We start from the raw sequence: 25,993 nt of genomic DNA, 5'->3' as shown, positions 1-25,993 counted from the left end.
ACTGGGGAGAGAGAGTGCCTTGAAGGTAGGCTGGGGGGGGGGAGATTGCCTTGAACGTAGAGAGGGGAGAGTGCCTTGAAGGTAGGCTGGGGGTAGAGAGAGCGCCTTGAAGGTAGGCTGGGGGGGGAGTGCCTTGAAGGTAGGCTGGGGGGAGAGAGTGCCTTGAAGGTAGGCTGAGGGGAGAGAGCGCCTCGAAGGTAGGCTGGGGGGAGTGCCTTGAAGATAGGGTGGGAGGAGAGAGCGCCTCGAAGGTAGGCTGGGGGGGGAGAGTGCCTTGAACGTAGAGAGGGGAGAGTGCCTTGAAGGTAGGCTGGGGGAAGAGAGTGCCTTAAAAGTAGGCTGGGGGGAGAGAGTGCCTTGAAGGTACAGTGGGGGGGAGTGCCTTGAAGATAGGGTGGGAGGAGAGAGCGCCTTGAAGGTAGGCTAGGGGGGAGAGTGCCTTGAACATAGAGAGGGGAGGGTGCCTTGAAGGTAGGGTTGGGGGAGAGAGTGCCTTGGAGGTAGGGTGGGGGGAGTGCCTTGAAGATAGGGGGGGGAGAGTGCCTTGAAGGTACGGTGGGAGGGAGAGTGCCTTGAACGTAGAGAGGGGAGAGTACCTTGAAAGTAGGCTGGGGGGGGGAGCGCCTTGTGAAGGTAGGCTTGAAGGTAGACTGGGGGGGGAGAGATGCCTTGAAGGTAGGGGGGGGGAGAGTCCCTTGAAGGTAGGCTGGGGGGGAGAGTGCCTTGAATGTAGAGAGGAGAGGGTGCCTTGAATTTAGGGTTGGGGGAGAGAGTCCCTTGAAAGTAGGCTAGGGGGAGAGAGTTCCTTGAAGGTAGGGTGGGGGGGAGTGCCTTGAATGTAGAGAGGGGAGAGTGCCTTGAAGGTAGGCTGGTGGGGGGAGTGCCTTGAACGTAGAGAGGGGAGAGTGCCTTGAAGGTTGGGTGGGGGGAGAGAGTCCCTTGAAGGTAGGCTGGGGGGGGGGGAGAGTGCCTTGAACGTAGAGAGGGGAGAGTGCCTTGAAGATAGGGTAGGGGGAGAGAGTCCCTTGAAGGTAGGCTGGGGGGGAGAGTGCCTTGAAATTAGAGAGGGGAGTGTGCCTTGAAGGTAGACTGGGGGGAGAGACTCCCTTGAAGGTAGGGTGAGGGGGAGTGCCTTGGAGATAGGGTGGGGGGAGAGCGTCCTTTGAAGGTTGGCTGGAGGGGAGACTCTCTTGAACGTAGAGAGGGGAGATTGCCTTGAAGGTAGGCTGGGGGGAGAGAGCGCCTTGAAGGTAGGCTGGGGGGAGAGAGCGCCTTGAAGGTAGGTTGAGGAGGAGATTGCCTTGAAGGTACTGCCAGCCCATGCTTGAAGGAGAAACTGCACCACCCCAATTACCAAGCCCAGTGTGCTTTTGCTATGTGGAAACTGGCTTTCAATTTAAAAATACAAGGACTTTATATTGTTTAATCCGTTTTAGTCAGTGTGTTAAGCATCCTGCTCTTCCATTATCATCATCACTCTCTCTGCTCCTAACCTACCTTACAGGGTTGTTGTGATGATAAAATGGAGGAGTGGAGAATAACGCTGTAAGCTGATGTGGTTTCTCACTGGAGAGACATGCAGGGAATGGTTATCTTCTGCTTGCTCTTCTGTCCTAAGACTGTGTCCCAGATGTCTCAAATGATTTTTCTTCATTGCAAACAGCTATCCCCGCCCCCCCCCCCCGCCCCTGTATGATGGCTATAAACACCTAAGCAGACACATGGAAAGATGATAATGTACTTGTAGTTTTATTTCAAGTCTGGCTTTAGGGCACTAATTTTAATACAAATTACATGATTTGATAAATTTTGGGATTAACTTGGTTTCTTTGCAGACCTTTTTATTTGCAGTGACTAAGTCTGTGGTCTAAAGAACAGTTTCCTGGGAGTAAGCCCCACTGAATAAAATTGAACTTACTGCTGAATAGACTTGCTTCACTTTGCTTTCTAAGTAACCAGGCAGGTGATAACTTTACTAAACTCAGATTTGATTAGACAATGTAGCCTCCCCCTACTGCCTGCCAAACCACCAGAGAATTGTAGGTAATAGACTTGTGGTGGCATAAGGGCCATCGGCTTGCTTCAGATTTCAAAAATGATGGTTTAATATGGTCACCTAGTAGTGTGAAGACTCCTGGGGTGGCTCCGCCCTGCACGATGACATCACTTCCCAGAAGTGACGTCATCACACGGTCCTTGGAGCACGCGCGCACTTTTGCCTGCACGCGTATGGTAGCAGTTCCACCAGCTCTTTTCACGGAAAAAAGCCCTGGTGTTTAGGAGAACTCATTTGTAGCTATGGAACTGAATGCCATCAATATGCAGATGCAGCTCTGATTCTTGCTATCCAGATCCCCTGATGATGTTGTGGAGATACTGAATTGCTGCTTGACAACTATTGTGAAATGGCTGAAAGCAAACAAATTGAAATTGAACTCAGGCAAGACAGAAGGGATGCTGGTTGGAAAAATAGAGGTCTCGAAGGGCATTGTGCTTCTGACCTTGGATGGGGTTAGTTGACCCCAGCCGGTGCAGTGAAGGGCCTAGGAGCTATACTGGACCCAGCACTGCTGGCAGAGAAGCGAGTAAATGCCGCTGCAAAGAAGGCCTTCTCCCCCAACCCAGACTAGCCTGGAAGATGGCCCCCTACCCTGATACAGCCCATCTGGCCACCTGGAATCAAGCCAATGGGGTTTCTCCCCAAAGTCGACTCGGAGACTGCAGGTGGTGCAGAATGCTGCAGCTCATTTACTCTCAGGAGCTATATGGAGCATGCGTATCACTTCCATTGTGCAGTCCCTCTATTGGCTGCCGTCAGTTACCAGGCTTAATTCAAGGTCCTGGCCGTCACGTTCAAAGCCCTCCATGGCCTCAGCCCCTCATGTCTGTGCAATGGCCATTCTTCGCATGTTCCTCCCTGGCAGCATTGTTCATCTGAACAGGGCCTTCTGCAGATACTACCCGGCAGGTAAGCAAAAGCGGCACCTGCCTGCCTGCCCACGGGCTTTCTCTGTGGTTTATGGAACGGCCTGCCTGAGGAGGCCAGGAAAGCTCCCCCTCTCCTGGCTTTCCGCAAATTATGCAAAAGAGAATTATTCTGGAGGGCTTTCTGCTCAGATCATAGGGCTATGGCAGAAGAAACAGCTCAGAGAGCTGCCTTGGTGGGGGCAGGGACTACAGACTACGCTCTTGGGTCCTGTCTCCAAATATAGATATGCTCCTACTGGGGAGTTTCCATGTTGCTAAGCATGGTCATGTTAATAAGTTACACTTTGCTTCAGAAGCATTTTTATCTCTCTGCTCGTTTTCACATTTTCTGCTCTCATACCCCGTTGTACCACTCACTGAATGTCCAAACTGTTGATCATTATTGTATTTTGCTCAGTGAATGTGCTAGCTGTTGCTTGTATTCCACTTGTGCTGTGCAATCTGTCCTGGGTCTCAATAAGAAAGGTAGACGATTAATTAATTGACTGATTGATTAATTTTTTAAAAATCATAATTACCACTCCTGGTGTTTCTGAGTGCATTTCCTACATGGGAACGCTCTGAAGGTGGGAAATTTGGGGAGATGAACAACCAGGAAGAGGCTCCTGTATAGCAGGAAATTCCTCAAAACAAACAGAGGAGTGTTGGTTTTTCTTAAAAAAGTAAACCTCTTGTGGGTACATGTTGTCAGAATCCAATCCCCGGTCATTCCCATTGAAATATTTATGGGTGCTTCCTTCTTGCAGCTTAAAAGACGGGCGGGGCTGTGGCTCAGTGGTAGAGCATCTGTTTTGTATGCAGAAGGTCCCAGGTTCAATCCTTGCCTCTCCAGTTAAAAGGACCGGACAGTAGGCGACATGAAAGAGCTCAGGCTGAGACGCTGGACAGCCACTGCCAGCATGAGTAGATAGGAGCGACCTCTATGGATCAGGGGTCTTATTCAGTAGAAGGCAGCTTCGTGTGTGTGTGTGTGTGTGTGTGTGTGTGTGTGTGTGTGTGTGTGTGTGAGAGAGAGAGAGAGAGAGAGAGAGAGATCTGGAATTTTCTTGGCCTCAGCCAGGGAGGTTCCACTACACAAAAGCAGAGGAGTTCCTGCCAGGTGGCAACTGCAACGCCAGCTGTGCACAGGATTGCAGGGATCCTTATCCAAGCCTACGTCCTCTTGTGTCTTAAAGCAAATAATTTAGCCAGATAAGGTAGGCCTTATCACAGCTGTATTTCAGGTTGCTGCTGCTTGTTCTCTTTTGGTGAAAAAGGCCTGCGGTGGGTTGGAACCTGGAGACTTGTTCTGCTGATAGCAGCTCCTTTTCTGGCCACTGGAGGCAGGTGCCCCCATCAGTGGAAAAGATGCGTGGGGCAGGACCCCATAAGCCCATCTCCTGTAAGCGGTCTTTGGCCTGATGTTTGCGTAGTCCTTGGAGGGAAGGCTTGCATTCGATGGGCAACACGCCATCAATACTTTGTGACCAAATAGTGGAAGTGAAAATACACGTTGCTTACCCTCCGTACTCGTGACTTTGCAGGTCTCCATCCTTCTAAAACTAAGCTGGAACTCCAGAAACATTTATCAACATTCAACAGCCAAGAACAGGCCTCTTTCTTTGAGGAAGTTCAGGTAACCTCTTTTTGTTTTTCCTTTTCTTTGCTGGTTCATCTTTGGAAAACCAATGAACAGTTATTATTTCTTTCAAATTTGGCTTTAAACTGTTCATCAAGAAACAAAATGTACATTATTCAAACACTGAGTACTTGATCAACCATTATTCACCCGTTATCTTTACGTTTTTTGTAGGCTATAAAACTTTGTAAGATAATTTTATTTTTGTATTCTTGTAAAATGCAGAGATGTGTTCACTTGTTTTGCCTTCAGCATTGACTACTGGGCATTTATGAATGAGAATTTTTTATTTTAAAAATCTGGAAGTGGAACAAAACCTATATTCATTTTTGGTCTTCTGTGCAGTCCCAAATGGGACTGTCCATGCACAAGCTTGCCGATTGGAGTTTTTTTGTAGCTTTTTGGTGTAGTGGTTAAGAGCAGTGGGACTCTAATCTGGAGAGCTGGGTTTGATTCCCCACTCCTCCACTTGCAGCCAGCTGGGTGACCTTGGGCTGGTCACAGCTCTCTCAGCCCCACCCACCTCACAGAGTGTTTTGTTGTGGGGATAATAATGACATACTTTGTAAACTGCTCTGTGAGTGGGCATTAAGTTGTCCTGAAGGATGGTATATAAATCGAATGTTATTATTATCATTATCATTATTATTTACCACTAGGGGGCCCCCGTTGTCTCCCAGAGTGCAAGTGTGGTTGTTTTCCCACCTAAACGGCCCTCTTTAGGGAGGCGCAGTGCCCTCTGACCCTCAGTTCCTCTTCTGCTGCCGGTAAGAGAGGTTCTGTAGTGATTGCTCTCCCTAAACCTGGTTCTGTTATAGGGAGCATTTTTTGTTTCATTCTTTATTCTTCTCGTGGAGATCATGAGTAATGGCTGAGAAGGCTCTGTTTAAACGTTGCACCCAATGTAACACCAAAATGACCAAAACCAATGGTCATGCTCTTTGCCTGCCTTATCCGGGAGAAGGACATAACACACAGGCTTGCAAATCCTGCCAAAGCTTTACCCCCCAAAGCTCGTGCAGAGGGGGCTACCTGGCTAAAAGCCGCAGTTTGAGGAAAAGCCCTAGAGGCATCGAGCCCTGCTCCGAAGGCTACCAAATCGTCTTCGGCTGACACCATAGACTGATTAGCTCCGATGTCAACATCAACGCATCAACCTAGCACATCAGGTTCGACAACACCACGGATCCATCAGCACCCTGCTCCTCACAAGATAGCGAGCCTGTCGGACTCAGCCTGAAACCTAGCAGGCACCTTACAGTCAATGTCGCCTACCCGATCGGATCCAACCACATCCTCTCAGATCCGACGTTTGAAGTTGAGGGAATCAGTGCAAGTGGTAGCAACTACCCTTCCGTTGATGCAGATGCCTCGATTGGGGTTGAGTACTAGGGAAACTTAGCTTTATGGAGAGCCTCTGAGGAAAAAAAGCTAAGTCTATACAACGTGGACCTGGGGGAATCCTACCACATGAAACCGTTGACAAAAGTTCTCCTGCTCAGACCGAGGTGGCAACACTCCATTCCTAGCTCCAGGGTGGTGTTCCAGCTCTCTGAACCTGGGCACGAGTCTCATCATGGAGATGACAGTTCCAGTATCCCATTGGACCCGTCCCCGGATGAGGCAATGGGGAGACTCAGGGGAGACCCACCCACAGACAACTTATGCAGAGCAACTGCTCAGAATGGCGAGGTTCTTAGAAATTGAGAACCAGAACCAAAGCCTAAGGACAAGATTTTGCAGCACCTCTATTCCGGGACAACCTCCAACATAGCGTTTCCAGTTATAGAAGCTTTCATGGACTTGATGAACACCCTATGCGAGAAGCCAGCTTCTAACACACCGACTGCCAAGAGTGCCAAAAGCCTTTACAAGATAAAGGATTATTCTTGTCCCTTCCTGTTGGTGCACCTGCCTCCTTCTTCACTCGTTACCGAAGGGATGCAGACAAAGCAGAGGCAAAGATCTTACTCCGCTCCATCGGATAAGGAAGGAAAAAAGTGAGATGGTATTGGAAGGAAAATCTATTCATCATCCGCGCTCAACATCAAGATTGCTAGCTACGTGGCCATGACGGGCTCTTACCAAATGTTCTTATGGGAAAAAGTAGCAGCATTCAATGATAAACTGGCCAATGATCAGAAACTACTGATCAAGGTTATCCGAGAGGAGACTGTAAGGCTTGAACCATAACAAATTAATGCGGGCAAAAATGTGGCAGATACATCAGCCAGGACCTTGATGTCATCCATTGTCCTGAGGAGACACGCATGGCTAAAATCCACAGCTCTCCCGACAGAGACATGCAGCAGAGTGGAGGACCTCCCTTTTGAGGGATGGTCACTGATCTCCAAAAAAAGAGATGAGTATCTGTTGCAAAAAAGGAAGGACAGGTAGACTGTGCTCTCTTACAGCGTTTTACCACTGTCTCAACCAGGATCGAGAAAGAACCAGTTCAGACAACAACAGCCCTACAAGAGTAGATCCTACCAATATCAACTGTACCAAGGTTACATGTATCCTCAACATCGCTTATACCAGGGCAGCCAGAATAACTTCCCTAGAAGGAAGCAGACACATAGGCTGAGGCAAGGACTGCAGGCCTATTCCAGTAAAGAAAAACCACAAAGTTCAAAGCAATTCTGATTAGAACAGACCCTGGGTCCTCTATTTGGCGACAGGCTGCAACCTTTTTACACAGCCTGGTGCATCAAAAACGGTTATAAAATTGAATTTGTGAGTTCAATCAATCAATCAAATTTATTATATGGTCAAAGACCAGCATAAAAGAAATACTACAAAATTACAGAGTTAAATTTATTAGTAAAAATAGCACAAAGTTAAATTAATTAATTAAAACAGTAATGTAAAAGGGTGGTATTTACATAAACTCCGATAATGAGAGCATTTGACAGATTTTATAGGATATTGCACAAAATTTTGTGACTGAGGCTGTAGTTGTCGGATTTCCATCTTCTATCTTGACAGTTTACTGTATCTGAATCTTCCTACCTACTCAGATAATCCCTGCCAACCTAAATTGGTGGCAGAACTTAATGCACTGATTCACAAAAGAGCTGTCCAGTTAATACCAGATCATGAAATGAAAACGGGGTTCTACTCTAGATCCTTTTTAGTTCAAAAGAAGGATGCAGGTTTCAGACCCGTTTTGGACTTGAGAAATCTTAACAAAATTTATCAGGTAGTGTAGGTTCCACATGACCACACTGGATATGGTGCTGACTTTGTTACCACCTAACCTTTGGTTCGCAGTAATAGACCTGAAAGATGCCTACTTTCACGTCTCTATCCACCATTCATATAGGAGATATTTGAGATTCACATGCGAAGAGAAGATCTACCAATATTGAGTCCTCCCTTTTGGCTCCAAGGGTATTCACAAAATGTATGGCAGTGATTGTCGCATACCTGAGGACAAAAAAGTGCTTCATATACCCCTACCTCAATGATTGACTTATCACAACTCAATCAGAGGATGATTTACAAAAACAAGTAGAACTGTGCTGACCTGTTCAGACTTGGGCCTTATTATAAATCACAAGAAATCAAAAACCTCACCCTATAAGACAGAGGTGGAGAACCATTTTTCTGCCAAGGGCCAATTTGGATATTTATAACATCATTTGCAGGCCATACAAAATTATCAACTTAAAAATTAGCCTGCTCCATTGAACCCCGGAAAAGGCATGATCCATGCCCCCCTTTTCTGTCATTTTCTCTTCACAGTGGCAAAAACTGGAGTGTCTGCTGGAAGCTTCTTTGAGGGGCTACAAACTGACCTTCCCAGTGTCCAATACCAACCAAATTTTCAGGGAACATAGTCCTCACTGTCCTCTGAACACCCCCCCCAAATTTCAGAGAGATTGCACAATTCACGCATTGTCATCAATCTGACAGACCGTCAACTCTCACCAGAAGAAACCTCCATCTTGGCAAAGGGAGGAAACTTTGCAGTCACCCCCACCAGAATTCCTGTGGAAGACATCATTGCAAATGTAGAAGCTGCCATTCGTCATCTACCTGAAGAGGAGGCTGAGGAAATAAGAGGAGAGACATCCAGGATTCTACGAAAGGCAAAGCTTCCCACCAGCAATATAACACGCAAGGAGAGAAATGCCATCAAGACCCTCAATGCAGATCCAGACATCATCATTCTACCAGCTGATAAAGGCAATGCTACAGTGATCATGAAAACAGAGGAATACAAAAAGAAGGTTAAGGAACTCCTGGACCCCTCCACCTACAAAAAACTAAAACGAGATCCCACCTGCAAAATCACCAGGCTAACAAATGCGCTGATCAAGAATTCCTCACTACATCCCGACACGCACAGAAAACTATGCAAGACAGAAGCACAGCCACCTAGACTATATGGACTCCCCAAAATATATAAGGATTCAGTCCCACTCCGACCCATTGTGAGTGCCATTGGTTCACCGACATATGAATTAGCTAGACATCTGGCAGATCTCCTGCAGGACCACATCGGGAAAACCTAGTCTTACATCAAAGATTCAGCAGATTTCATCAACAAAATCAGTTCTCTGAAACTCAATCCACAAGACATACTTGTCAGTTTTGATGTTGTATTCCTGTTTACCAAGGTTCCAGTAAAAGACACTATTGCACTTATTAAGCAGATTTTCCCAGAGGATGTAACAGCCTTATTCCATCATTGTCTGACAACCAGTTACTTCCAATGGGATAACGAATTCTATGAACAGATGGATGGAGTAGCCATGAGGAGCCCTCTCAGCCCAGTTATAGCAAACTTCTACGTGGAACATTTTGAAAAAACAGCTCTAGAATCAGCACCCCACAAACCTAGTGTATGGTTCCGGTTTGTGGATGATACATTTATCATTTGGAGCCATGGGGAGGAAGAATTGATGGGGTTTTTGAATCATCTCAACAACATCCACCTGAACATACAATTCACAATGGAGAAAGAAATTGAGGGAAAACTCCCATTCCTGGATACCTTGGTCATCCGCAAAGCAAACTTTCAGTTAGGTCACAAGGTCTACAGGAAATCAACCCACACTGATCGGTACCTACACAAAAACTCCAATCACCACCCCCGACAGAAAAGAGGCATAATGAAAACATTAGTGGATCGTGCAAGACGGATATGTGAGCCGCACTTTCTCAATGAGGAAATTAATCATCTAAACCACGCACTTCAGGCAAATGGCTACTCCAGAAATGAAATCCGAAGAGCAATCAAACCCAGGATGAATCAAACAACCAAGGAAAAACAGTCTCCTACAGGAAAAGTGTTTTTGCCATATATCAAAGGAATTACTGATCAGATGGGAAAGCTTATAAAAAAGCATAACCTTCAAGCAGTATTCAGACCCACCCGAAAAATACAACAGATGCTACGATCAGCAAAAGACAGTAGAGACCCCCTCACCTCTGCAGGATTATACCGTATACCCTGCAGCTGTGGACAAGTTTACATCAGGACCACAAAGCGTAGCATCCAGACAAGAATAAAAGAACATGAAAGACACTGCAGACTTGGACAACCTGAAAAATCAGCAGTGGCTGAACATAGCCTAACTCAAACAGGGCACAGTATCTTATTCCAGGACACCAAAATACTGGACAACACTTCCAACTACTTTGTCAGACTGCACAGGGAAAGCCATTGAAATTCACAAGCATAAGCAAAACTTCAACAGGAAAGAAGAAACCTTAAGAATGAACAGAGCATGGTTTCCAGTTCTGAAAAACACCAGGCTAACAAAACACTCTACACCCGACAATAGCCCTGCAGAGAAGATTAGCACATCAAGCACCAATCCAGATGCAAAAGAACCTCCTCAGGATACAGTGAAGCCTCCCGCCATTAGCATTCCACACCCTGGGAAACTCTTACAGGATGACTCAGCTCAACCCCACCCCTCCTGAGTAGATATAAATGACCTGCCAATATCTTTTCCACACTGTGACACTGAGAGATCTCTGTCTTTTGGTGCTACACCTCTGAAGATGCCAGCCACAGCTGCTGGTGAAACGTCAGGAACTACAATGCCAAGACCACGGCAATACAGCCTGGAAAACCCACAACAACCATCCTTCAGAGAGATTGTACCCCAGAAAAGGCATGATCCATGGGTCCCCCCTTTCCTGTCATTTTCTCTTCACAGTGGCAAAAACTGGAGTGTCTGCTGGAAGCTACTTTGAAAGGCTACAAACCGACCTTCCCAGTGTCCAATACCCACCAAGCGCATGAAGCAATAGGCACAGCCTGATTGCTTCTGCGCCATGTGTCCCCACGGTGCTGCCGCCGGGTCGGGCTGGGGGTGCAAGCGCACGAAGCAAGAGGCACAGCCTGGTTGCTTCTGCATTGCGCGGCCCATGGCGCTGGTGCCAGGTTGGGCTGGGGGGTTGTCGGGGGCCGGAATGGGCCACAGTACCTCCTTCAGAGAGCTGCGCTTGAGGCGGCTGCCGGCTCCGCCTCAATGGACATGCCGGCCCTGTGAGCCAGACCAAATGATTTCACGGGCTGTATCTGGCCCACGGGCCAGATGTTCCCCGCTCTAAGAGAATCCACTTCATAGGGGCAGTACTCAATAGCTCAGCTGACAGGACCTTCCTACCTGTAGAGAGATCACAAAAAATTAAAGGCATAATTAGATTTTTTATGCGCTGTAGGTTCCAATCTGCAAGACAAATACAAATCCTGTTGGGACTTAAGGCATCCACCACAGCTGTAGTTCCCTTAGTGAGACTACACATGAGAAAGCTGTAACTATGGTTCATCTCAGTATTCTGCAACGAATCAGACACACAGGAAAGGGAATTTAACATCCCTATGACAGTCCTCAGATCGCTACATTGGTGGCTTGTAGACGCCCACTTGACGAACATTTGGGCATGTCCTTTGGTACATTAATGCAGAGGTGACCATTACAACTGATGCATCCACTATCAGGGGGTGACAGCACATTGTGGAAAGTACACTGTACATGGGACATGAAAGGAAAGTGAAAAAGACTTACATATTAACATACTTGAACTGAGAACAATGCCTTAATTTATTTGCAGATGTAGTAGGGGACAAGAATGTACAGGTTCTCACTGACAACTGCGCCGCCATGTTCTACCTGAACAAGCAGGGGGGAACCACCTCTAATTCCCTGTGCAGAGAGGCAATAGCTTTGTGGAATTGGGCCATGGCTCGGACAAACTTAAGCGCAGTGCGCAAACCATTGCTAGATGGGTTGTGCACACAATAAAATTAAGTTATCAGAATGCTAACTTGCCTTGTCCTTTGGAAATCCACACACATTCCCCTAGGTCACAGGCTTCTTCAGCAGCACTCCTGAAAGGAATACCACTGAAGGACATCTGTAAGGCAGCGATGTGATCTTCAGCAGACATGTTTGTCAAACATTACACCCTAAATGTCCTCGACAGGAAGGAAGCAGCAGTGGGCATGGCAATTCTGCAGTCTCTCTTCCTGAGAAGTGCAAGCTCCAGATAAATAGCTTGTTAAACTCCCATGTGGGACTGCACAGAAGACCAAAAATGAAAACAGGGTTGCACCTACCTGTAACTTTTGTTCAATGAGGTCTTCTGTGCAGGCACACATGCCCTCTCTTCTTCCCTGCTAACGCTCTTCACTACTTACCTGGAAAGTACAGCAGCAAAAGAGATACTGAAGTCAGAGCGCACTGGGCCTCCCTAGAGAAGGCCGTTTAGGCGGGAAAACAGCCATGCATGCATTCTGGGAGGCAATGGGCGCCCTCTAGTGGTAAAAAAGCTACCAAAAAACCTCCTATAGGCAGGCCTGCGCCTGCACAATCCCACGTGTTCCTGCACAAGAAGACCTCAATGAACAACAGTTAGAGGTAGGTGCAACCCTGTTTTCTTTTTTTCCCTTTAAAAATAAATTTTATTGACACTAAAACTGTAAAACACAAGTGTAAACTACAAAACTGTAAACACAAAAGTTTACAAACATATAAGAAGTCAATGCTAGTAAAAAGTAACAATTAAACACACAAAAATGTACAAACACAAGAAGTTAATACTGATATCAATTAACAATTAAACAAAATACAATTTATTACAGTATAAGGGATTATATCTGATCAAATACTGAGAGAGAGTACTTATAAAGTCCATCATACATACTGTGAAACTTACATATGACTTATACATTTGCATATATATGGAAATTTTTTAGACCAGGTAAAGAGCTGTTACTTTCAAGGTATTCAGAATAGGAAAACCATTTCTCTATAAAATTGTCGAAGGCTTTCACGGCCAGAGAACAATGGTTGTAGTGGATTTTCTGGGCTGTATAGCCGTGGTCTTGGCATTGTAGTTCCTGACGTTTCGCCAGCAGCTGTGGCTGGCATCTTCAGAGGTGTAGCATGGTGCCATCTCTATAAACAACCATCTCTATAAAATTGTTTGTTCTAGGGAAGTATTCTAGTTGATAAATTTTCTCGTATAATTTTTCCGATATAAAATGGTCCCAAATTTTGGTGTGCCCGTTGTCAATTGAGGGGGTTGCCCTCAATTTCCAAAGAGCGGCTGTCGTGCTTTTTGCGGCTACCAATAAGGTGGCTCTTCGGTCTCTCCTTAATGTAGGAATATGGGCCTGATAGTTATCCCGTTGATCCAACAGGACAATTTCTGGTGACAGCGGGATCTCATACCCTGTTATTTTTCGGATTTCCTTTAGCACCTTTTTCCAGAATAATTCTATATGCTTACATCTCCACCAGCAATGGGCAAAGTTCCCTTCCTCTCCACAGTTTTTCCAGTAATTAGGTGAAGATGAGGAAGAGATCTGTGATAGTTTGGGGGGGGGGGTTATGTACCATCTGTTGATTATTTTGTAGGTTTGCAACTTGGTGACGATTGTCTTTGAGGTATAGATGTTAGAAGCAACCCTGTTTTCTTGAAGAATGATGAGAACAGTGGAACAAGATTTGGGGGGAAAAAAGGGAAGGTGTGCTATAGAGACTACTAGATTGCCCTAGTCACCAGGTCTGTGGTGTAGCAGATAAGAGTGTCAGACTAGGATCTGGGGGACCTGAGTTCAAACCCCACTATGCCATGGAAGTGCTCACTCTGCTGCTGTGAGAAAAAATTGGAGGAGAGGAGAAAGATGTAGGCTGCTTTGGGTCCTGATTAGGGATAAAGTTGGGGTAAAATTGAATAATAGAATCATAGAGTTGGACTAGATAATCCTCTAGGATTATCTAGTCCAACCCCCTGCACAATGCAGGAAATTCACAAATACCTCCCCCCACACACACATACCCAATGACCCTTACTCCATGCCTAGAAGATGGCAAAATACCATAAGGATCCCTAGCCAAACTGCTCTGGAGAAAATTGCTACCTGACCCCAAGGTGGTGATTGGCATTATCCTGGGCATGTAAGAAGGGGCCACGAGAACGAAGCACTGATGCCCTCCTTCTCATGATCTGCTCCTTCTCATGATTCCTGCCCTCCTCATGATCTGCCAAGGTTATAGAATGAAATAAAAAAATATTTACTTAGCAGTAAAGATGGGCACGAATCGAATTACGAATTAAAATTCATGACGAATCAGCCGATTCATTCCTCGGGGAAAACGCGTTTTGTGGGGGTTGTGTTTTCCACAAACTCGATGACTTTTTTTTGGCTGATTCATCCGATTTGTGGTCAGTTAGAGAAGCCAGACACCCTGGCATCATTCAATTGATTCCCCAGGCAATGGAGGCCAGTCCTTTGGTTGCCCCCAATCTTAGCCCACAAATCTTGATTGGCAGCTGTCCCTGCCAACTGGAGAGCTCCCGTTCTGCCCCATCCAGCAGAGCAGCAGGAGTGGAGTGATTAATCTCTTAGGCAACTGAGGAGAGCACGAATCTCTTCCCCCCAAACCCTGTTTGGTAGGCCTGTCTGCCAGCCGGAGTGCTCCTGTTTTCTTCTATTTTACGTAGAGTTTTATATAAAAGGCAAAGCTCGGTGCCTCGTGGTTTCAGTTCCAGTAGGCAGAGGGAGAGGCAGGAACTGTAGCTGAAACTTGAAGTGAGAAAGAGTGCCTTTGGGAGCTTTGGCCTGGATTTGGTGCTGGAAAAGAGACTGAACAGCCTCTTTCCATTTTCCTTTCCTTCTCCTAATGGGGAGGTATTTGGGAAAGGGTGCCATTTTTCCTTCACCTCCACCCCACCCTAGTCTCAGGCCTTTGCCTGGAACTGGGGCCTTGCTTTACTGAGGCCTCCTTTTTTTTCTTTGCTTGTCTTTGTTTCTTGCTCTGTTTTTTTGAGAGCCTCACTCTCTTGCTGTTTTGTATTTTGGTGGTTTTGCCTCCCCCCAAAGGCTCAAACCCTCACTCTTCTGTTTTCTTTCCTGGATGTTGTGCACTTATCTGGTGCTGCTCTCTTTCATTTTGTGCCCTCCTTTTGTGCATTAAGCATTTGTTTTGTGCACCAGTCCTGCCTGGGCTGGTGTCTGTGGTGGTTTTGTGGCTCAACACCCAAACCCAGTCTCTGGGGCGCTCTCTGCTGCATTTTGCTCTCTTCCCTCTCCTCTAGTGCGCCTTTCTGGTGCAGCTTGCTTTCTTTTTGTGCCCTCCTTTGGTGCATTCAGCTTTTGTTTTGTGCACCTATCCTGCCTGGGCCGGTATCTGTGGTGGTTTTGGGGCTCAACACCCAAACCCAGTCTTTCGGCTGCTAGCTGCTGCATTTTGATCTCTCTCCTCCAGTGCGCGTCTCTGGTGCAGCTTTCTTTCTTTTTGTACCCTCCCTTTGGTGCATTCAGCTTTTGTTTTGTGCACCTATCCTGCCTGGGTGTTAGTCCTAGAGTGGCAGTCCCTGGCAGTTAGACCCCCAAGCCCCTCACAGCACGCACACAAGTGCATTGGTTGAAGAAACTTTATTCAGAGATCTATTCAGTTCAGGTGTACGCTCATAGGTAGAAGTTGGCAGAAGTGATTATTCGAACAATAGGACTACTGATTATAGGGGACGTTCTCCTGCCCTTTGAGAAATTCTCATTCAGGCGCAAAAACCCAAAAAGTTACATGAGAACAGATTAGTTTAGTCTAGACAAAGCACAGAGTGGAATCATTCCCTCCTGTGAAAAAGATACATTTCAGTACACAGCTGCAGCTCCAGTCCAAGGACACTCAGAAGTGAAAGTGCATATTGCTTAGAGATAACAAAGGGGCCACTGGCTCCTCTGGAAATTAGTATTAACAGTCTAGACACCCTCAGGTGACTTATATAAAACGCATAAAATACAGTATTTAACTTTGGCATTATATCACCAAGTCCCAGTCCCCGTTTCACTCAGTCAATCTGGCAGCACTTTCAAGCTCTTCCCAATGACCCCTGCTCGGTGCAATGTTGTCACTGCAATTCCCTGGTGCGTAGGGGCACTGACCCTAGGCACCTGTCATCCACTGTCCTAAGCAAGCATCTGGAGAGGCACCACCCGAGCATGTTGCTTCCTCCGCTGCGTGAACCACCTAGCAGGTGGGTGAGGATGGATAAAGGTCAGAGAGAAGGGGGAGGGGAATGGGAGCCCACAGCCATCAAGAAGACTTGCCGTGAGGCTGCTGCGGGTGGGAGTGGAATGCCCAGGCAGGCTACCCTGCAGGAAGTAATCCCCTTAGGGTCTGTGACAGTGCCTGGTGTACGAGTCAGGGGGAGGGCTCAGGTGGCAGGCACTAGAGCGGTGGCGGAGATGATTGCTCTGGATGGACTCCCATTGTCCATTGTAGAGGGTGTGGGCTTCCAGAGGCTGCTGCATCACCTTGTGCCCTGGTTCTCAATGCTGTTGTGGCAGATCATTGGCCGGCGAGTCTTTCCCACCCTCTACCAGGGTGTGCACGCAAGGGTCATGAAGGAACTGTTGGGTGCCAAGGGACGGACCGTCCACTTCACGGCAGACTTGTAGAGCGGCCGTCATCACGGCTACCTTACCGTCAAAGCCCAGTGGTGGCCATCAGAGGATCTCCACTGCCCCAGGGAAAGATCAGGTACCCGGGAGGAGGTGTTACCATTGGCACCGGGTTACAGAGTGGCTGTGCTGCAGGCACGGGGGATGGATGAGGATCACATGGGGAAGAACATCGCTGCCACAACCCGAGCTGCATTGAGGGACTGGGCGCCCGGGGATGAGTTTCATGGTCACCGATGCAGGAAGAAACATGCTGGCGGCCCTGAAAGAGGCATCCCTTGATGGTCTGGTCTGCCTGGCGCATAAGCTGCACCTTGTCATGACAGATGCGCTCGGGCTAGGTAGCAACATCAAGGCCAGCTGGGACCAATCGACATTGTCCATGTGCGTGTTGCTGGACAGCTGCCGGCATCCTGCGTCCCATTCTCCTGCAGCATGAAGTCTTTGTGTGAGCTGCTCCAGAGGCAGGGGGAGGGGGGAACCCGAGCACCACCTCTACCAGACATGGTGAGTTGTCTGGTGGAGCAAAAGAACCCTGTGCAGGACATCATATCCTCGGTGCCAGTTTTGCAGGGGAGAGAGGAGCTCAGCCTGAGCTCTACGGATTGGCTCTCTCAGATGGTCTGTGTCCTGAAGCCATTTAAGGAGACCACTGAGCTCCTCTGCTCCTACGAGTCCCGTCTGGGCCAGGTCATCCCCCTGATCCATGGCCTGGACCAGGTGCTGGCCAGAGAGATGGAGCAACAGGACCAGCTTGTCCCCAGGGTCAGGGACTTGGTAGGGTGGTTGTAAGTAGGCGTGGCCACCCGCTTGCATCCTCTCTGCAAGGAGCTGCCATACAGACTGGCCTGCATATGGGACCCACGCATAAAAGGCAGCATAGCCTTGCGGAACAGAGAGCTCCATCACTGGACGAGGGGCCTGCCCAGAGTGGTGCGCAAGTTCTGGTCCCAACGAGTGGGATGGCGGGAAGAGGGTGTTGGTGCGGGGATGGAGGAGGAGATGGAAGAAGCATTGGGCGTCCCCAGGCAGAAGAGTCCTCTCCATGATGACCCACCACGCTTCTGGTGCTTGGTGGTGGGCTGGGCAGTTGGCAGCAGCGGGGCCGGTATTTCCATCATGGTGGAAGACTTGTCGGAGATGATGGTCAGAGAGTACCTCTCCAAGCCCCCCAACACCACCCCCCTGGAGTATTGGGCAAAAAAATGCCATCTGGCCATACCTCTCAAATGTGGCCCCTAACATCCTCTCCTGCCCTCCCACCATTGTCCAGAGCGAGCAGGTGTTCTCACACCTGGGAGACCTCCTCCATCCCCGTTGCTCACATCTGGACCTGGACCTGGTGGACATGCTGTCTTTCCTGAAGGTTAGCCTCCCCCTGCTTGGCAACCCCTCCCTGGAACTGGAATTTTCTGACCTCTGAGCCACCCTTGTCTCTGCTTTGCCACCCGCCTACCATCAGGCCCTGGCCCAGCCACAACATCTGAGATCAAGGTCTAAGCTTACTGGACACCTCTGACGCAGGCTCACAGGAGCACATTTTAATGTTTTCTCCACTTCAGTGTTCAGAACGTTTTCTTTTTCCTACCCCTTCACTTTTGAGCAAGTTTTGAGTTTTTGTCTCCTCCGAGTCTTAATTTGAGCGCCTTTTTTGAATGGGAGGGAGACCATCCACTGCTGGGCTCTGGCTGGGTTTCTCTGCTCGCAGGAAAACGTTCTTACTTGAAGTGCCTGTCCAGAATGGGAAGGGGTGTGTGGGTTCGGGTCCTGCTGCACCAGAAGTGAAGACGTCCGCCATCAGGGTCTGGGCCACCCACGTGGTGGAAGGACATGTCGGTCTGTCTGAAGCAGTAGAGAAGAGCTACAGGCAAGTGAAAGGGGGGGATTTTCTACCTCTTTCGCATTGCCTTGTGGGTGGCAGGCTTCCCTCACAGACCCCACATCTCTATGGTGGGCTCTGCAGTTGAACATGGCATTTTCAGAGGGGGGCCCTCCCGCTCCGTCGTGCCAAACGCGTTGGAAGAGGTGGGGTCCAAAGATAGTCACGGTGTCTCTATTGCACAGGCACCTTTGTGCCTACATCTGGTGTCATAGATCGGGGAAGGTGACATCGTAATTGATTGTTTGGTGTGGTGGGTTCTGCATATACTGTAATGTATGCAATGCGATACCCTACTGTCCCCTTTGGGGGGCCTTTGTTTCTCCCTTCTGAAGATGGGGGAGGGCATCCTCCACCGCTGCCAAGTCCGCCTGGTGGGTTTTGTCAGTGGCAGCCTCCAATCCTCAGCATGAGGGGCAGGCAATAATTCAGTTGTGCTCCCTTGCTTTCTCTGTTGGGGGGGTTGGTCTCTCTGTCCCCAGCCCTTGGGAGGGCACCCATCCTTGCCGCTTCGTCCAGCTGGTGGGTTTTGCAGATGTTCAGCACCCAGGGGTCTTATTTTGTGCAACATATCCCTCCTTCAAGAGTGTGTGCGGCACTCACCAGCACCGCCATGTCCAGACAGTTTGTTCCGTTTCACGCTGGCAGCCCACGCCCTGCTTCTCAGCAGGAGAGGCAGGCATTACCATCTATCCACACTGCTTGCCGAAGTAATGGCATCCGTATCCATTTAAAACCACACCCATATCGGATTCCATTTGATATCAATTTGGAAACCACGTCTGGCTGGTGGGTTCTGCAAAGTACTCCCACACCTCAACTCAAGTGGTGCGCATGAGAATGATGGGCTTCCCGGCTGTCCCCATCCGGGGGAATTGCTTTGAGCATGCTGTCCCTTGTGGGAGGGTGTGCAGGGCCCCCACCGGCACCTCACTGTCTGGCTGGAGGGTGTTTCTGGTAGCCTCTGCTCCTCAACACGAGGAGCAGTCACCGTTCGAAGCATTGCTCTGCTTTCCCGTTCCAGGGGGAACAGGCCTCTCCCTCCCCCACCAGGAGGAGGGCATCCTCAGCCACAACCACAGCCAGCTGGTGGGCAATGACACTGTGTGACATTTACTTTTTACTACGTAGCATGTAATAGGTTATATGTGATATGTAACATGTCATCCCTAAATGGCATCACCACGTGCGGCCGGAGGATTCTGTTGGCTGCATCCTCTGCTCCTCAGTGGGAGAGGTGGGCATCAGTTGAGCTGCAATGCTTGCTGTCTCCTTCGGGGGGACTTATTTTGTACACCCTGTCCTGCCTTGGAAGGTGTGGGAGGGGGATCTCGTGGCTCCACCATGTCCGGCTGGAGGGTGTTTCTGGTTGCCTCCACTCCTCAACACGAGGGGCAGGCACCTATTGCTGAGTTCCTCTGCTTTCCCATTCCGGGGGAATGGGTCTCTCCCTCCTTGACTGGGAGAGGGCATCCTCTGCCACCACCATGGCCAATGGGTGTGTTTTGTCGGCAGCAGCCACTGCTCCTCAATGCGAAGGGTGGGCATCAGTTCTGAATATGATGCCTGCTGTTATGGTGTCTATTTAGGGAAGGCTCGGTCTCCTCCTCCCCGGCCCAGGGGAGGGCATCAGTCCCTGACTCTGTGTCTGTCTGATGTGTTTTGTCAGCGGCCTCTGCTCCTTGATGCAAAGGGCAGGCCTCAGTTCACTGGACTGCCCCACTGCCTCATTCACATGGCTCATTTTCTGCACTCCGTCCCTCCAGAGAGGGCATCTCCCAGCTCCGCCATGTCCATCCGGAGGGTGTTTCCTGTCACCTCTACCCGTCAACATGAGGGCAGGCATGTGCACTGCGTTGCTCTGCTTTCCTGTCATGGGTGGACCTGGTCTCCCCCTCACTGACCTGGGGGAGGGCATCCTCTGCCGCCTCTATGGCCAACGGATGTGTTTGGTCGGCGGCAGCCTCCACTTCCTGACGCGAGGGGCAGTCACCTATCACAGTGTTGCTCTGCTTTCCCGTTCCGGGGGGAACGAGTCTCTCCTTCCCCGACCGGGAGGGGAGGGCATCCTCCTCTGCCACCACAACCAACGGGTGCATTTGGTCAGTGGCAGCCTCCATTCCTCAACACAAAGGGCAGGCACCCACCTCTTGTAGCGCTCTGCTGATTCTCTTGCTGCTGTTGTCCCTGTCCGAGGAACTTGTTTTGTGCACGCTGTCCCTCCCAGAGAGGTGTGAAGGGTATCTCCCAGCTCCTCTGTATCAGGGTGGAGGGTGTTTCCTGTTGCCTCCGATCCTTGATGCGAGGGCAGGCACATATCACTACATTGCTCTGCTTTCCCGTTACGGGTGGACCTGTTCTCCCCCTCCCCGGCCCAGGGGAGGGCATCCTCCGCTGCCTCCACGGCCAACGAGTGTGTTTGATCCGTGGCAGCCTCCACTCCTCGGCGCAAGGGGCTGTCACCTATCACAGTGTTGCTCTGCTTTCCTGTTCCGGTGTGGTGGCCGCCCCTTGGGCACAAGGAGGGGCGGTACGGGCCACCCATAGGGCCGTGGAACCCCAGGGTTCTCCTTTCCTGTTGAACCATGTGGTCTAATTTTTTTTATTGGTCTCTCTATACAAGTGGTTCCAAAAATAAATTTCTAGACGACTCTTCATTTGTAGACACAATGAACAATTGAATACCCTCATGTTTTCCTTCTCTCGTACTGTAGCTGACTTTTGAATTAAACATTTCCTTATCACATTTCCTCTTTGCTGTTGCAGGTATCTTAATTTAGGAGAGGAGAAGGTATTTTAAAATGACATTGTATCATTGTATATAATCCTTAGACATTTTAGATTTGGAATTAATTCATTTGCTATATATCACTGTATATGCCAATTTAAATTTTAATCTTGGATCATAATAATAAAACAGAACTGTACTTTCAAAATAACATTGTAATTAGGAATTGGCAGGGCAGGGCATTATCCACCATATCTCCAACCTGGCCAGTTGCTTCAGTAGTGCTTTACCAGTGCTCGCTGGCTAGGCTAACACTGTTATTCTGTTCAAAAATATCACCACAAACCATGTGTGAGAAAAGCTGGAAAGAAATCGGGAAAACACTAGATTGTGCACTGGCTTAGCAATAATGAGATCCGTATTCTTCATAAGTACATGAATGACAATTTCAAGCGAAATATCTAATCATCAGCCTTACATAATCTGGAAGACTGATCACAGTAAAAGGAGCCTGAGCCAAAACATTTCCACCCCCTAATCAGCAGGAAACTCTCCCCTTCCCTTGCCAAAGAGCAAACGTTTTGTGTGACCCGAAACATCTCTTTGGATCCGGGCCTTAATCTTCTGTTGCAGCATTACATTTCATCTTGTTACTATATTTTGAGTTTTTAGATACATTTTATTCTTCTACACGTACATCTACATGTAAATCTGTTAAAGGGGCAGTTAATTTCAGTTTTGCTTTGTGTCTTCGTTTTCCCCAGTCCCTTATTTTTTTCACATATGTTGTAAAGAGAGGCCTGCTTCCAGGTGAAGGTTTTTTTTCCTGTTTCAATTAGTAAACTGTAGTATCTGCATGATGTTGTGGTCTAATTGTATTACTAGCTCAGTCCATCAGGTGCCGTATGGAAAGGTGCACATTACACAAAGCCTTGCCCAGATCAGCACCATTTTCCTTCCCTCAGACTTTTGTGGCTATCATTTCCCTTTTTTTAAAAAAAAAGACAGTTGCTAAATTGCTGTTGTGTTTTAGCATTGTAAGGATCAATTGGCACAATGTTTTCCTGAATTCACAGCATTCATTTCTTTAAAAATTAGTCTGTAGTCTGTTTTATTGCAGAGCTAAACATTTCCTCTTATAACTCTGCCCATTCCCCTTATATCTCAACAACAAAAAGGGCTCAAGATTCAGAGGAACTAGTACATTGGTGCAATAAATCCTTATAACACTATAGCAATATAGCTATTACTGATTTTTTAAAGCCCTCTGGTGGCAGAGGGAATGCCAGCCACAGAGGGCGAAGACAAGGAAAGTCCAGGGAAGGCTAGAATTGTGTTGACGCTCCATTGGTGCCGCTCTGAATAGCTCTGCCTCTGCATGCACGGCAGCAAGGAGAATGACAGGGCTTTCTCTTTGGCCCGATGCAATATATTTCCATCTGCAGTACTTGAAGGCCGTTACAGAAAGGTCCCAATGGCTGAGCGTGTTTGCCCCTGCAAGACTGGGAAAGTAGAAACAATTGAGCACATCACGCTTGCCTGTAAGCTTTATCATGAAATACGTATAAAACATATCCTACCTGTACGGAAGAAACTTTCCAGCCTTCTGGATATGGAGCTAACTAGTAAGCTCCTGTCAGGCTCCAGTTCCCAGATTACGCTTCCTAGTGCCACATTTATGGCTGCAGTTTACAGAATCCGCAGAGGATCTGCAAAGGAGCGACATTTGTTTTTACACTTTGACTCTGAAAACCCAAATTCTTGTACTTGCATGGTTAAGCTTTTATACAATTATGTTTATATCAAAGCTGTGTATTTTGCGTATGATACTCATTTATGTCTTTAAATGGATGTAATGGTTACTAACTGTAATTCCTCAAAGGGGCATCTTCAGAACAAATAAAATTTCATTGCATTGTAGTCCGAAGGAGAATGGTATGAAGAATCACGCTGCTGCCATCTAGTGGTATTTTATTGTAAAAGCAGCAATTTTAGAGTGATGGGCCATTTATGACAGCTCAGGTAAACACCGTGTTTTCCCTCTTCTTGCAAAGAAAACAAGGCCAAGGAATGAACAAAAGGAGAATGAGATGATAATTTCAGTTCTGAGAAACGTGTATGAAGAAAAACAGAAGGATCACGTTCACCTTAGTGAAGTCAAACAGGTACGGGATTATGGGGACTCTTGTTCATAAGGAGGAAAAGACCAAGTACTGTATAAGATATTTCTCCAAAGCATCACCGTGCAGGAGCTGAGCTACACATTGAGGGGGGAAAGGGTTGGTATAGTCCACCTGAAGAATCTCTCACCTGCGTGCTGGTCTCATACTTCTTTTCCTGCTTGCAGAATGTCAAGAAAACAGTTAGGCAAGAAACCTTAACTCTACCAGGCCAGCTTTCAAACTGCAACGAGTTTACTAGTTAGGCCAATCACTTTAATTCTGACCAGATCTCATCATTGATACTCATTTTGTATCGAAGCTTTGTGTTGGAAGATATCAATCTTTTTGTTGTCGTTTTTTGCCAAGCACAAAGTTGTATTGGAACATTAGTTATTATACAACCGAAGAGTTGCTTCTCTGTACCAAGCGAATTGTGTGATGTGCAAAGAGTGACGAGACTCCTGTATGTTCTGCAGAACGTGACAGCGCAGCTTATCGTGCTAGGGCTAGTGACGACTCCCAGAAGTAATGGAGCAGCCAGATAAGCAATTTGATCTGTACTTGACTGGTGAATGGCTCAGAAGGAAACGCTGGTCAGCCCTTCACAGAGCCATGCGAGGGCCCTGTTGGTTCTTGGCGTCACCTGACGCCTGCTTGGCTGGAGGCTGTAGTACCACTCCTGGCCATCCATAGAAGTGCCAGCGCAGCTGAGGTCAAGTCATGGCAGCGCAGACAGGAAGATGCTGTTGCTTTACCTCTGGGATGCTAAGAACCTTGTCCCCTTATTACTGTCCTGGAGGAAAACGTCTGGTTTGAAGCACACAGCTTAAAAATGCTTTGATTTCCTTGAATAACGAAAAAACCTAGCCAATATTTTTGAAAATGTTTTATTTATTCATGCAAAGCAAAAAAAGAGAGAGAACCAAAATGGTATCAAATCTATACATAGACTTCTATAGCTAATATAACAAATGTTTAGTTATTCAGAATCTTTTCATTCAGAAATTGTATATTAGCAGTCAGCATAGGAAACTGTAGAAAACAGGTGGGTGCAGCGGTAATGTGAGTAATCCTTTTGGGGGGCTCTTGTTCACTTCTTTTCATTTCCTTTTCCCAGAAATGTTTGTTTTTGTTTTCTTAACTTCTTCACAGTCCTCCTTAGAGGCCGTGGGAAATGAAACGTCCAGCAATGCGCCCAGGTTCAGACTGGAAATGTTGAAGAGCAAAGCTAAAAGGTCACTGACAGAGTCGCTGGAAAGCATTCTGTCCCGAGTAAGACTCTTTGGATTTGTTGATCTTGTGTTTAATGGCATTGTATCTACCCTCCTTCATTTCTTTCCTGTCTGAAATACTTAGGCAGTTATTGAGGCAGTTACTAAAATCAATGCAACTTGATAAAATACTTGAATAATCCTTATCAAGATGCATTCTGATGCCATTTAATTCTTTTCAGTTCATGCCCTCAACTGTGAACATGTCACACCCACAATAACTTGGATTAAAAGCATGTTTAGCAGTGATGGCATATAGGTAGCAGTTACATTAATGTAATCTCACAAGGTATGTTGTATTCTGTGGTGTCTGCTGCTTATAAGTAAGCCATGTCTCAAAAAAAAACCCAATTAAAATGTAGGAAAAGTTACAGAACCTTTTAAATAGTTTGCAAAGGTATATTAAAAGGTCTATTCTTTTAGCTCATGCTAAGACATTGCGATTGCCCCTGCTGAACAGCATAGCAAAATAGTTACAGATCACAGTGTGGTGCAGTGATTAGAGCAGAGATCTGCAACACAGTGCCCGTGGGTGCCATGGTGCCCAACACCTTTCTTGGGGCCCAGCAAGTGTTTTTTAGAAAATGGGTGGAGCCATGTGGGCTCTTGCCCAGCAGGGCTTCTGATTGGCCACTGGAGATGTGGTTGGTTGCGCAGAATAAAATGATGTTGTTTTAGTTACAGCTGCCACCATAATGTTGGTTTTATTTTTTCTCACTCCTCTTTCTAGCATATTAAAAAAAATTACCCTTCTCCCCTACACTTGACTTCTCCTCTGTGTGTGGCTCTGCCTCCTGCAGCAGCCATTTTGCAGTAGTGCCCACCACCCTTTGTTAGAATTCCAAAAACTTCAAAAGGTTTAGAAAGGTTGAAGACCCCTTGAACCCAGGTTTAAATGACATACATGTTACAGTTCCGCAGGGCCTGTAAAATGGGGATGCTCTGCCAGGCCTTTGGCTGAGGACCAGCGGGTGTCCCTTCTCTTCCACCTAAGACCACCACTTCTTCTGGGACTGCCCTCAGCCGTGTGCTATGCCCATGTGTATGCCTATATACGGACTCCCGACTCTTCATTTAAGTAGCCTATGGATACCGTGTCTGGACCATTTTCATGACTGTTTTAAGATTATTATTGATTTTATAGTTTTATGATTAATTTATTGTATTTTATGGACATTAACTTGTGAGCCGCCCTGAGCCCATCCGTGGGGAGGGCAGGGTATAAATCAAATAAATAAATTCCCAGTCTTCTGTGGAAGCTCACCAGGTGGCCTCAGGCCACTCATTCTCTGTCAGCCTAACTTAATTTACAGGGTGGTTGCTGTGAGGATAAAAGAGGGGAGCGGAGAACAGTACTTTGGTTCTCTGTTGATGAAAAAAGTGGGATATAAATATCTGAATAAATAAAT

At 47.5% G+C, this 25,993-nt stretch overlaps 1 protein-coding gene across 3 annotated transcripts in view; it reads left to right on the top strand.

Moving 5' to 3' along the window:
• The window catches only part of TBC1D1 (TBC1 domain family member 1), a 212,579-nt gene that overhangs the window by 109,611 nt on the left and 76,975 nt on the right, over window positions 1-25,993 (top strand). For all 3 annotated transcript variants that reach the window (XM_054997481.1, XM_054997480.1, XM_054997478.1), the window contains exons 9-11: window positions 4,512-4,603; window positions 23,206-23,316; window positions 24,466-24,585. In XM_054997481.1, coding sequence (XP_054853456.1) covers window positions 4,512-4,603; window positions 23,206-23,316; window positions 24,466-24,585 — 323 coding nt within the window. The remainder of the gene's footprint in view (window positions 1-4,511; window positions 4,604-23,205; window positions 23,317-24,465; window positions 24,586-25,993) is intronic.

The sequence above is a fragment of the Eublepharis macularius genome, chromosome 14 (assembly GCF_028583425.1).
Source record: "Eublepharis macularius isolate TG4126 chromosome 14, MPM_Emac_v1.0, whole genome shotgun sequence".
NCBI lineage: Eukaryota > Metazoa > Chordata > Lepidosauria > Squamata > Eublepharidae > Eublepharis > Eublepharis macularius.
Note: the sequence above shows the minus strand (reverse complement) of the source record. Positions and strands in the feature narration are given on the sequence as shown.